The sequence below is a fragment of the Schistocerca nitens genome, chromosome 6 (assembly GCF_023898315.1).
Source record: "Schistocerca nitens isolate TAMUIC-IGC-003100 chromosome 6, iqSchNite1.1, whole genome shotgun sequence".
Lineage (NCBI taxonomy): Eukaryota > Metazoa > Arthropoda > Insecta > Orthoptera > Acrididae > Schistocerca > Schistocerca nitens.
In genome coordinates, this window is record NC_064619.1 from 38,337,642 (window position 1) to 38,351,475 (window position 13,834).

Below are 13,834 nucleotides of genomic sequence, written 5' to 3' on the forward strand. Positions count from 1 at the left end.
CTCGATGTTAACAAATTTCTCTTCTTCAGAAACGCTTTCCTTGCCATTGCCAGTCTACATTTTATATCCTCTCTACTTCGACCATCATCAGTTATTTTGCTCCCTAAGTAGCAGAATTCCTTTACTACTTTAAGTGTCTCATTTCCTAATCTAATCCCCTCAGCATCACCCGCTTTAATTTGACTACATTCCATTATCCTCGTTTTGCTTTTGTTGATGTTCATCTTATATCCTCCTTTCAAGACACTGTCCATTCCGTTCAACTGCTCTTCCAAGTCCTTTGCTGTCTCTGACAGAATTACAATGTCATCGGCGAACCTCAAAGTTTTTACTTCTTCTCCATGAATTTTAATACCTACTCCGAATTTTTCTTTAGTTTCCTTTACTGCTTGCTCAATATACAGATTGAATAACATCGGGGAGAGGCTACAACCCTGTCTCACTCCTTTCCCAACCACTGCTTCCCTTTCACGCCCCTCGACTCTTATAACTGCCATCTGGTTTCTGTACAAATTGTAAATAGCCTTTCGCTCCCTGTATTTTACCCCTGCCACCTTCAGAATTTGAAGAAGAGTATTCTAGTTAACGTTGTCAAAAGCTTTCTCTAAGTCTACAAATGCTAGAAACGAAGATTTGCCTTTTCTTAATCTTTCTTCTAAGATAAGTCGTAAGGTTAGTATTGCCTCACGTGTTCCAACATTTCTACGGAATCCAAACTGATCTTCCCCGAGGTCGGCTTCTACCAGTTTTTCCATTCGTCTGTAAAGAATTCGCGTTAGTATTTTGCAGCTGTGGCTTATTAAACTGATAGTTCGGTAATTTTCACATCTGTCAACGCCTGCTTTCTTTGGGATTGGAATTATTATATTCTTCTTGAAGTCTGTGGGTATTTCGCCTGTCTCATACATCTTGCTCACCAGATGGTAGAGTTTTGTCATGACTGGCTCTCCCAAGGCCATCAGTAGTTCTAATGGAATGTTGTCTACTCCCGGTGCCTTGTTTCGACTCAGGTCTTTCAGTGCTCTGTCAAACTCTTGACGCAGTATCGTACCTCCCATCTCATCTTCATCTACATCCTCTTCCATTTCCATAATATTGTCCTGAAGTACATCGCCCTTGTATAAACCCTCTATATACTCCTTCCACCTTTCTGCCTTCCCTTCTTTGCTTAGAACTGGGTTGCCATCCGAGCTCTTGATATTCATACAAGTGGTTCTCTTCTCTCCAAAGGTCTCTTTAATTTTCCTGTAGGCAGTATCTATCTTTCCCCTAGTGAGACAAGCCTCTACATCCTTACATTTGTCCTCTAGCCATCCCTGCTTAGCCATTTTGCACTTCCTGTCGATCTCATTTTTGAGACGTTTGTATTCCTTTTTGCCTGCTTCATTTACTGCATTTTTATATTTTCTCTTTTCATCAATTAAATTCAATATTTCTTCTGTTACCCAAGGATTTCTATTAGCCCTCGTCTTTTTACCTATCAAAACTTTATCTATAATGTCCCCTTTAATTCCCCTAGTAGCCTGTAATAGGAGTTGTCAAACATTGTGTACATCTTTTCCAATACAAGGCAAATCTTTTATGTTTTTGAATGCCTTAGACATAATCCCGCACAAAAACGAACTCAATCCTTCGATATATTTTGCGCAAATCTATAGTGTAAAAAATCGATTGAATGTTCATGTTCCTGTTAGATACATGCTGTCGTGCTGTAACTTCACGTGCAAGTGCTCTGCGGACTATGTTTACAAGGCACTGTGTTAGTATTTTGGTAAATATGAATGTGAAAATGTTGAGAACAAATATCATATCTGATATTTATTTTATGTAATAAACTAAATGTATAAAATCCGTAGAAGCCGTATACGCACTCAGAACCGGCAAATAATAAAATAAATTTGGTAAATGTGAGTACGACAGAGTCAGTGTTCTTCAGTCCATTAAGGAAATACGTTGTACAGAAAAATAGATCGCGCCATTGTGTTTGACAGTGCCGAATCTGTCACTCAAAGGCTGTGGAATCTGAGGAGTAATAAGAGACCGATTGATGATGCCAGCTAAAGAGATTTGATCTTAAAATGTCCTGTAGAATGTGAGTGTGTAAAATGTCTACATTGGAGTCTTACTCTCGTAAGCGAATTCTCTTTGGAAGACGTTTTGGCGTCGTGGTCAGCTACTGAGCTAGGTGGCCAAGACAATGGTTTGCACTTTGGACTCGCATTTGTAAGGAGAGGGGTTGTAATCCAGGCCAGGTCATCATATAATAGGTGTTCTGTGCTTGCTCTGAACCACCAAAGGCCGCTCCTGTCCAATAGCGTCAAGAGGGTCTGCAATTTAGTGGCCCCGTCCAAAGCCCTGATCGCCGTCAACGGTGCCATTTTAAATTTAAATTCGTGGTAAGTTCCCATGGGACCAAAGTGCTAAGGTCATCGGTCCCTAGGCTTACACACTACTTGTTGTTGTTGTTGTGGTCTTCAGTCCTGAGACTGGTTTGATGCAGCTCTCCATGCTACTCTATCCTGTGCAAGCTGCTTCATCTCCCAGTACCTACTGCAACCTACATCCTTCTGAATATGCTTAGTGTATTCATCTCTTGGTCTCCCTCTACGATTTTTACCCTCCACGCTGCCCTCCAATGCTAAATTTGTGATCCCTCGATGCCTCAAAACATGTCCTACCAACCGATCCCTTCTTCTAGTCAAGTTGTGCCACAAACTTCTCTTCTCCCCAATCCTATTCAATACGTCCTCATTAGTTACGTGATCTACCCACCTTATCTTCAGCATTTTTCTGTAGCACCACATTTCTAAAGCTTCTATTCTCTTCTAAACTATTTATCGTCCATGTTTCACTTCCATACATGGCTACGCTCCATACAAATACTTTCAGAAACGACTTCCTGACACTTAAATCTATACTCGATGTTAACAAATTTCTCTTCTTCAGAAACGCTTTCCTTGCCATTGCCAGTCTACATTTTATATCCTCTCTACTTCGACCATCATCAGTTATTTTGCTCCCTAAATAGCAAAACTCCTTTACTACTTTAAGTGTCTCATTTCCTAATCTAATCCCCTCAGCATCACCCGATTTAATTTGACTACATTCCATTATTCTCGTTTTGCTTTTGTTGATGTTCATCTTATATCCTCCTTTCAAGACACTGTCCATTCTGTTCAACTGCTCTTCCAAGTCCTTTGCTGTCTCTGACAGAATTACAATGTCATCGGCGAACCTCAAAGTTTTTACTTCTTCTCCATGAATTTTAATACCTACTCCGAATTTTTCTTTTGTTTCCTTTACTGCTTGCTCAATATACAGATTGAATAACATCGGGGAGAGGCTACAACCCTGACTCCCTTCCCAACCACTGTTTCCCTTTCATGCCCCTCGACTCTTATAACTGCCATCTGGTTTCTGTACAAATTGTAAATAGCCTTTCGCTCCCTGTATTTTACCCCTGCCACCTTCAGAATTTGAAAGAGAGTGTTCCAGTTAACGTTGTCAAAAGCTCTCTCTAAGTCTACAAATGCTAATCTAACTTAAACTAACTTACGCTAAGGACAACACACACACCCATGCCCGAGGGAGGACTCGAACCTCCGACGGCGGTAGCGCTCGTGAACCGTGGCAAAGCGCCCAAGACCGCACGCCTACACCGCGCGGCAGTGCAATTTTCTATCACTCCGTGAGGAACTAGGAGAAGTTTGTTCGCTACCACGAGGATTAGAAACTCCTGCTTCAGATAAAGTGGCACGCCACTATGTAAATTTAAGGGCTTCTGCACTCTAAAATCATGGTATTACGCACAAAGGTTAGCGTTATACACATATACAGATGGCGGTAGTGCCGCGGCGGTCACAAGGTGTTTTAAAAGGCCACAGCACTGGGGGAACCGTCATTTGCACCTACAGGGTGTTTCAAAAATGACCGGTATATTTGAAACGGCAATAAAAACTAAACGAGCAGCGATAGAAATACACCGTTTGTTGCAATATGCTTGGGATAACAGTACATTTTCAGGCAGACAAACTTTCGAAATTACAGTAGTTACAATTTTCAACAACAGATGGCGCTGCGGTCTGGGAAACTCTATAGTACGATATTTTCCACATATCCACCATGCGTAGCAATAATATGGCGTAGTCTCTGAATGAAATTACCCGAAACCTTTGACAACGTGTCTGGCGGAATGGCTTCACATGCAGATGAGATGTACTGCTTCAGCTGTTCAATTGTTTCTGGATTCTGGCGGTATACCTGATCTTTCAAGTGTCCCCACAGAAAGAAGTCACAGGGGTTCATGTCTGGCGAATAGGGAGGCCAATCCACGCCGCCTCCTGTATGTTTCGGATAGCCCAAAGCAATCACACGATCATCGAAATATTCATTCAGGAAATTAAAGACGTCGGCCGTGCGATGTGGCCGGGCACCATCTTGCATAAACCACGAGGTGTTCGCAGTGTCGTCTAAGGCAGTTTGTACCGCCACAAATTCACGAAGAATGTCCAGATAGCGTGATGCAGTAATCGTTTCGGATCTGAAAAATGGGCCAATGATTCCTTTGGAAGAAATGGCGGCCCAGACCAGTACTTTTTGAGGATGCAGGGACGATGGGACTGCAACATGGGGCTTTTCGGTTCCCCATATGCGCCAGTTCTGTTTATTGACGAAGCCGTCCAGGTAAAAATAAGCTTCGTCAGTAAACCAAATGCTGCCCACATGCATATCGCCGTCATCAATCCTGTGCACTATATCGTTAGCGAATGTCTCTCGTGCAGCAATGGTAGCGGCGCTGAGGGCTTGCCGCGTTTGAATTTTGTATGGATAGAGGTGTAAACTCTGGCGCATGAGACGATACGTGGACGTTGGCGTCATTTGGACCGCAGCTGCAACACGGCGAAAGGAAACCCGAGGCTGCTGCTGGATCACCTGCTGCACTATCTGCGCGTTGCCCTCTGTGGTTGCCGTACGCGGTCGCCCTACCTTTCCAGCTCGTTCATCCGTCACGTTCCCAGTCCGTTGAAATTTTTCAAACAGATCCTTTATTGTATCGCTTTTCGGTCCTTTGGTTACATTAAACCTCCGTTGAAAACTTCGTCTTGTTGCAACAACACTGTGTTCTAGGCGGTGGAATTCCAGCACCAGAAAAACCCTCTGTTCTAAGGAATAAACCATGTTGTCTACAGCACACTTGCACGTTGTGAACAGCACACGCTTACAGCAGAAAGACGACGTACAGAATGGCGCACCCACATCACTTGCAGCGCCATCTGTTGTTGAAAATTGTAACTACTGTAATTTCGAAAGTTTGTCTGCCTGAAAATGTACTGTTGTCCCAAGCATATTGCAACAAACGGTGTATTTCTATCGCTGCTCGTTTAGTTTTTATTGCCGTTTCAAATATACCGGTCATTTTTGAAACACCCTGTAGGTGATTTATGTGAAAAGGTTCCCGACGTGAGTGTGCCACGACGGGAGTTAACAGACTTTGAACAAGGAGTGATAGTTGAAGCTAGACACATGAGACATTCCATTTCGGAAATCGTTAGCGAATTCAATATTCGACGATCCATTGTGTCAAGAGTGTGCCGAGAATACCAAGTTTCGCATTACCTCTCACCATGGAAAACGCACTGCCTGACAGCCTTCATTTAACAACCGAGAGCAGCGGCGTTTGCATCGAGTTGTCAGTGCTAACAGACAACCAGCACTGCCCGCAATAACCACAGAAATCAACGTGGGACGTACGACGAACGTATCTGTTTGGACATAGCTGCGAAATTTGGCGTTAACTGGCTATTGCAGCAAAAGACAGACGCGAGTGCCATTTCTAAGAGAACGACATCGCCTGTAGCGTTTCTCCTGGACTCGTGACCATATCGGTTGGACCATAGACGACTGGGAAACCGTGACCTGGTCAGATGAGTTTCGATTTCAGTTGTTTAGAGCTGTTGGTAGGGTTCGACTGTGGCGCAGCCATGGACCAAAGTCGTTAACAAGGCACTGTACAAGCTGGTGGCGTGACGTGTTCAAATGTGTGTGAATTCCTAAGGGATCAAACTGCTGAGGTCATCGGTCCCTAGACTTACACACTACTTAATCTAACTTAAACTGACTTACGCTAAGGACAACACTCACACCCATGCCCGAGGGAGGACTCGAACCTCTGGCACGATTCGTGACATGGCGCCTCTAAGCCGCGCGGGATTAGCCGAGCGGTCTGAGGCGCTGCAAAAAAATGGCTCTGAGCACTATGGGACTTAACATCTATGGTCATCAGTCCCCTAGAACTTAGAACTACTTAAACCTAACTAACCTAAGGACAGCACACAACACCCAGCCATCACGAGGCAGAGAAAATCCCTGACCCCGCCGGGAATCGAACCCGGGCGTGGGAAGCGAGAACGCTACCGCACGACCACGAGATGCGGGCTGAGGCGCTGCAGTCATGGATTGTACGGCTGGTCCCGGCGGAGGTTCGAGTCCTTCCTAGGGCATGGGTGTGTGTGTTTGTCCTTAGGATAATCTAGGTTAAGTAGTGTGTAAGCTTAGGGACTGATTACCTTAGCAATTAAGTCCCATAGGATTTTACACACATTTTTTGGCGCCTCTAACCACGCGGCCACTCCGCGCGGCGGTGTGGTGTGTGTTTACACGGAGTGTAAATGTTACGTCAGGTTACCTAGAGATCATTTGCAGCTATTCATGGACGTGATATTCCGAAACAACGAAGGAATTGTCACCGGGCCACAATTGTTCACGACTGGTTTGATGAACATACTGGACGTTCCACCATCCAGATGGCGAATCCCATGTAACATTTATGGGACATAATCGAGAGGTCTGTTCGTGCACAACATCCTGCACCGGCAACATTTTCGCAATTAGGGACAGCGATAGAGGCAGCAGGAATCAATGTTACTGCAGCCGACTTCATGAGTCCATGCCACCTCGAGTTGTTGCACTACGCTGATCAAAAGGATATCCGACACTATATTAGGAGGTATCCCGCGACTTTTGCCATCTGGATAATTCCCAAATTCCGAATTAAAGCCGTTTATGTTACCGATGCTGATTTCTTGCCTGTTTCACTGGATTCTTCAAACATATTTTCAAGTTCATATTTTCACAAAACATATTTTTTGTTTCTCGAATTAATTAATAATATACTTTATTAAAAATTTTATTTATTAAAATTTATTTATTAAAATTTATTTATTAAAATAATATTTAATTAAATTAAATTTTTAAATTAAAATTTTATTTATTAAAAAGCAGTAAAGGAAACAAAAGAAAAATTCGGAGTAGGTATTAAAATTCATGGAGAAGAAGTAAAAACTTTGAGTTTCGCCGATGACATTGTAATTCTGTCAGAGACAGCAAAGGACTTGGAAGAGCAGTTGAACGGAATGGACAGTTATTTGAAAGGAGGATATAAGATGAACATCAACAAAAGCAAACCGAGGATAATGGAATGTAGTCGAATTAAGTCGGGTGATGCTGAGGGAATTAGATTAGGAAATGAGACACTTAAAGTAGTAAAGGAGTTTTGCTATTTAGGGAGTAAAATAACTGATGATGGTCGAAGTAGAGAGGATATAAAATGTAGACTGGCAATGGCAAGGAAAGCATTTCTGAAGAAGAGAAATTTGTTAACATCGAGTATAAATTTAAGTGTCAGGAAGTCGTTTCTGAAAGTATTTGTATGGAGTGTAGCCATGTATGGAAGTGAAACATGGACGATAACCAGTTTGGACAAGAAGAGAATAGAAGCTTTCGAAATGTGGTGCTACAGAAGAATGCTGAAGATAAGGTGGGTAGGTCACGTAACTAATGAGGAGGTATTGAATAGGATTGGGGAGAAGAGAAGTTTGTGGCACAACTTGACTAGAAGAAGGGATCGGTTGGTAGGACATGTTTTAAGGCATCAAGGGATCACAAATTTAGCATTGGAGGGCAGCGTGGAGGGTAAAAATCGTAGAGGGAGACCAATAGATGAATACACTAAGCAGATTCAGAAGGATGTAGGTTGCAGTAGGTACTGGGAGATGAAGAAGCTTGCACAGGATAGAGTAGCATGGAGAGCTGCATCAAACCAGTCTCAGGACTGAGGACCACAACAACAACAACAACAATTAAAAACTGACATTCACAGTATTAATTCTTCGTAATATTTATATTCTATTTCGATGTGAACAACTTAAGTTGTCGGAGGACGGCACAGAAAGTCGAAAACAGGTTGAAACATCCCCTTTGAAAATTAAGACAGTGCTGGGAAAACTCTTACGTTATTTGATTTTCAAACAGCTGAGCAAAACTGAACGTACTCAGGCATTACTCTCTTTACTTATTCTGATCAACACTAAACTGACACACAATATTTTTAGTGCAACGCAATCTGACTTTCAATAATCCCTATAAAAGAATGGCCCTGACTAACAATAACCTATACCCTTCATGAATCATTTACCTCACAAAAATCTTCGTTACTCGAACTACTGCAATACAGCGAGCGCCAATACTGCCAGCTAAATAAAAGATTCTAACTGCTGAAGGCACTAACTACTGATAGGCGTAGTTGGGAAATGAAAGATTTTGATATGGAACAAACAATGTATTTACCTTAATAGTGTTCAAAAGTCATAACATAAATAATATAAATAAATAAATCAGTTCATGACATCCAGTCTTACAAATTTCGTCTTTCTGACGGACACACGTCCAGATCGTCCGCTCATAGTAACCTCTCAAAACTCTGGCATCTCCCTCTCTCCACATCCACCACTTCTGGCGGCTCACCTCCAACTGCGCAACGCTACGCGCTGTTCACGTCCAACTGCCCAACGCTACACTAGCGAATATTCCAACAATGAGTCCAACCAGCCACAGACTGCACACAGCACAGTCAGTGATTTGCATACAGAACGCTACGTGGCGTCACCAACAAAAAAACCTACACAGCCTACTTACAAGGTCTACAAAAAAGATATAAAATAAGTATTGTGGAACATTAATACCGTGTATATCAATTTTTAATGTTTGTATTTTCCACAAGTACCAACGGAATGTTTCACTTATGAATGTTCCACACTATCGGTAATGATATACACTCCTGGAAATTGAAATAAGAACACCGTGAATTCATTGTCCCAGGAAGGGGAAACTTTATTGACACATTCCTGGGGTCAGATACATCACATGATCACACTGACAGAACCACAGGCACATAGACACAGGCAACAGAGCATGCACAATGTCGGCACTAGTACAGTGTATATCCACCTTTCGCAGCAATGCAGGCCGCTATTCTCCCATGGAGACGATCGTAGAGATGCTGGATGTAGTCCTGTGGAACGGCTTGCCATGCCATTTCCACCTGGCGCCTCAGTTGGACCAGCGTTCGTGCTGGACGTGCAGACCGCGTGAGACGACGCTTCATCCAGTCCCAAACATGCTCAATGGGGGACAGATCCGGAGATCTTGCTGGCCAGGGTAGTTGACTTACACCTTGTAGAGCACGTTGGGTGGCACGGGATACATGCGGACGTGCATTGTCCTGTTGGAACAGCAAGTTCCCTTGCCGGTCTAGGAATGGTAGAACGATGGGTTCGATGACGGTTTGGATGTACCGTGCACTATTCAGTGTCCCCTCGACGATCACCAGTGGTGTACGGCCAGTGTAGGAGATCGCTCCCCACACCATGATGCCGGGTGTTGGCCCTGTGTGCCTCGGTCGTATGCAGTCCTGATTGTGGCGCTCACCTGCACGGCGCCAAACACGCATACGACCATCATTGGCACCAAGGCAGAAGCGACTCTCATCGCTCAAGACGACACGTCTCCATTCGTCCCTCCATTCACGCCTGTCGCGACACCACTGGAGGCGGGCTGCACGATGTTGGGGCGTGAGCGGAAGACGGCCTAACGGTGTGCGGGACCGTAGCCCAGCTTCATGAAGACGGTTGCGAATGGTCCTCGCCGATACCCCAGGAGCAACAGTGTCCCTAATTTGCTGGGAAGTGGCGGTGCGGTCCCCTACGGCACTGCGTAGGATCCTACGGTCTTGGCGTGCATCCGTGCGTCGCTGCGGTCCGGTCCCAGGTCGACGGGCACGTGCACCTTCCGCCGACCACTGGCGACAACATCGATGTACTGTGGAGACCTCACGCCCCACGTGTTGAGCAATTCGGCGGTACGTCCACCCGGCCTCCCGCATGCCCACTATACGCCCTCGCTCAAAGTCCGTCAACTGCACATACGGTTCACGTCCACGCTGTCGCGGCATGCTACCAGTGTTAAAGACTGCGATGGAGCTCCGTATGCCACGGCAAACTGGCTGACACTGACGGCGGCGGTGCACAAATGCTGCGCAGCTAGCGCCATTCGACGGCCAACACCGCGGGTCCTGTTGTGTCCGCAGTGCCGTGCGTGTGATCATTGCTTGTACAGCCCTCTCGCAGTGTCCGGAGCAAGTATGGTGGGTCTGACACACCGGTGTCAATGTGTTCTTTTTTCCATTTCCAGGAGTGTACCATAGATAAATCGATATGATAGACAAATAACAAGTTGCTGAATTACGTCTGTGCTTACTGATGGTTTGGCTCTGATACTAATACGCTTTCTTATCGTGCAGGCCGGAAATAATGTTTCGGCACCCCAAGTCGGCGAGCGTCCTTACGACGATCTTCAAGCCGTACACGGCGGAGCTGTGGGTGAGCAGCGGCGCGCTGTTCGTGCTGATCCTGGTCGTGTCGCGGCTCTTCTGCTGGGTCGAGCACCGCGTCACCGCCACCGTCGACGAGATAGACAACTCGTGGAACTCCACCTTCCTCCTCGTCTCCTCTGCCATCGGGCAGCAAGGTGAGCCACCGCCGTCCACGTCCGGAAGAACAACGGGCAATAAGTCGACACACAGCGTTGAGATGTGTGTGTCTCAGGGCACCCCCAACGTCCGGCCTGGTCGATAAGAAAAGTCGCTGGACGATGCTGCTCCCTAGAGAAGCACGCTCCGCTATTGTATGCCGGACAGACTGGATGGGTACTTCGCACGTATTTTGATCCGTAAATTAAGCTTGAGTGCGTTGGAGGTTGACGAAGGGACCTGACGAATTCAGAATTCTGCATGACATATAATTTTTCGCATTTTAGAAAACTGAACGTTACTCAAGATTATGCAGGAATGGTTCTAGAGAGCAACATTGTAGACGAGTGTGCATTACTATAGTCCGTGAGACGAGTGATTGGTACTGACAGTTCCGGCGGGCAGACGGCGCTGTTGCCGAACGTGGCTCACAGCACGCGGCGCCCTGTTTGCTACACGCATTCTCTAGCAGCAGAAATAAAAGCGAGACAAAATACAAGTCGTATTGGTACGCGTGAATTTATTTAAGGTTGATGCTTGGAATATATTAACTCGAAAACTGCTGAAACATAATAAAGTTATTTGTTAAACTTCACAACTGAAATGAAAACTATTTTCGCAAGTTGTTGAACATTGGCAGTTTTGGTTTCCATTGTTAAGTATTAGCATTATTAATTTGTTCTACTACAAGCTACAGAATAATTGGTCAGTGTATTAAGAGTTATAATCTGAAGAAAGTACTCACAATATGATGATCTGGTTGTAGATCGATAGCAAACTCCCTTCTTACATTCCTTAATACGTTGTACTGTAATGGAAAAACACCACTCACATCACTGTCAGAATCTGATTTGACATTGTCTTCCTCAGCACTACTCGAACTATCACTGCTCTCTCCCAGATGTATAATTAAATTTTCGATGCATTCTTCCACAACCCCTTCGGTTTTGGCCGCCTCTCTGATGGCACTTGCAGTGCTGTTTACAATTTTAGCCCACGTCTCACTTGTCACTTTATTGATAGCTGCTGGAAGGAGAGTTTCCACTTCAGAGATCGTGAATTTTTTATTGTTTGCAGCAATGTAATTTTTTATCTGCGCCCACACTCCTTCAATTGCATTGAAGTGACAGTGGTATGGAGGAAGCCGAACGATTTCATGCCCGTGCCTTTTAGCAATCTCGTCAATTACATATGTTGGAAATTGGGGTTTCTTTTGTGCCACAATTTCGAGCAGTTCCGCCTTCCTTAAATCTTCTCTGAAATCTACTTTTCGCCGTTTCAACCACTGAATGATATCGTCTTTTTTTGTTGCCAAGGTTGGTGCCTTATCGTGAACAACGGAATGATAAGGCGCATTGTCCATAACAATCACTGATGGACTTGTCAGATTCGTCATAAGCGATGTCTCGAACCATTCTTGAAATAGTACACTGTTCATTTCTTCATGGTAATCTTCCGTCTTTTTTGACCGAAACATTTTCAAGCGGTTTGGCACAAAACCTTTCGATGTTCCTGCATGTAAGACAATAATACGCCCTCCTTTGCCAACAGGCACTGCCATTGTCCTCTCGGGCGTTCCATCATTCCAGCCTCTACGTAAAGAATGGCTGGCATTGACCCAAGTTTCATCTAACCACACTATACTTTAATTCCACACCCATGATCCTGCGCAGAAATCTGCACCGCCATGCAACTACATCTGTCCTTTCCATTAACATTTTGCGTCCGTTAAACAGTGAATAGCTGAAGCCTATGTCTTTCAACACTGTACGCAATGAAAATTTGCTCCCTTTAAAAAGATCGTCTTTCTGAAGCGACACCTGTAATTTAGATAGAGTGGGATGTTCCCTTCTCTTATAATAGCTGTATATATGACGACGGATAGCGTCTTTCTGAAAATCGTCCAAAGCTGTCACCTGCTTATTTCTCGGTCGCTTCTTTCCTGGTGTGTGCAGCTTTGTTGTGACACTCTCGTCACAATCTACACTATACTGTTCTTTCCCTTTCTTTACAACAGTGTTCTTACTTATTTTCAATGCTGCTGCAGTTCTCTTCACAACCTGAACAACAAGAATTAAGGGCCCACCTTTGTCCTTTTCTTTCTCAAAGTAATCCCTCACAGAGCACACGAATTCACGGGCCTGGGTGTGTAGCACACTTTTCTTCCTCCGTTTCACTTCTTGTGTTGGGCTGGTACTACCCGCCGCACTAGACATTGTTTACAACGAAACATAAACAAAGAAACACTAAAAACAACACAAACGAAATAAACTGCAAATTCAACTTCAGACAAACGACGAACGACCGCACCGCCTGCACGCGAGACACTGGTAAGTTTCATAAGCGCGCGCGCGCGACCGGGTTTCAGAGCGGCAACGTGGCCCTTGCTACCCGCTCAAAGTCAGGCCGTCATTGGCTGCCTGCCTGCGGTCGCTAGGCAACGGAAAGACGCTACCGAGCTGTCAATACCAAAGACTCGTCTCCCAGACTATAACAAATAATTCGAGAGGAAAGACGAACTATCTGAGTGCGTCAGCCAAGTGCATGAACAACCCCAAGGCAAATTTTTCAGAACGCTAGGAGATAGATCCACTCAGCGTGAGAGAGTTCGATATTGTGCTTTATGTAGGACACTTTCCCGCTGGGTGTGATGTCAAACACTTCAGCACCTGCTGGCTCATCACTTTGGTTCTGAATGCAGTGACTGTCAGCTAGAGCCATCAGTGGCAATGCCGGAGGTCTGATACCAGCTGGGTCACAAGCACACAAAAGCCACCATCTGAGAATATAGTCAATGATCACAGGGAGTCGTGAGTCTTACTATGTCAGCTTACCACCATACAATTTCTCATAATTGAAAAATACTACAGGTCTGCCATAAAAGTCAACATGCCATAATGCTAGTGTTTTTTTCCGAAATAATAACTGAAAATTAGGAAATGTGACACATTGACACAATGGGCATTTCAT

At 44.7% G+C, this 13,834-nt stretch overlaps 1 protein-coding gene across 1 annotated transcript in view; it reads left to right on the forward strand.

Moving 5' to 3' along the window:
* Nucleotides 1-13,834, forward strand: part of LOC126262766 (glutamate receptor ionotropic, delta-1-like) — a 108,804-nt gene that overhangs the window by 50,156 nt on the left and 44,814 nt on the right. Inside the window, exon 4 of the mRNA XM_049959579.1 lies at nucleotides 10,637-10,863. Coding sequence (XP_049815536.1) covers nucleotides 10,637-10,863 — 227 coding nt within the window. The remainder of the gene's footprint in view (nucleotides 1-10,636; nucleotides 10,864-13,834) is intronic.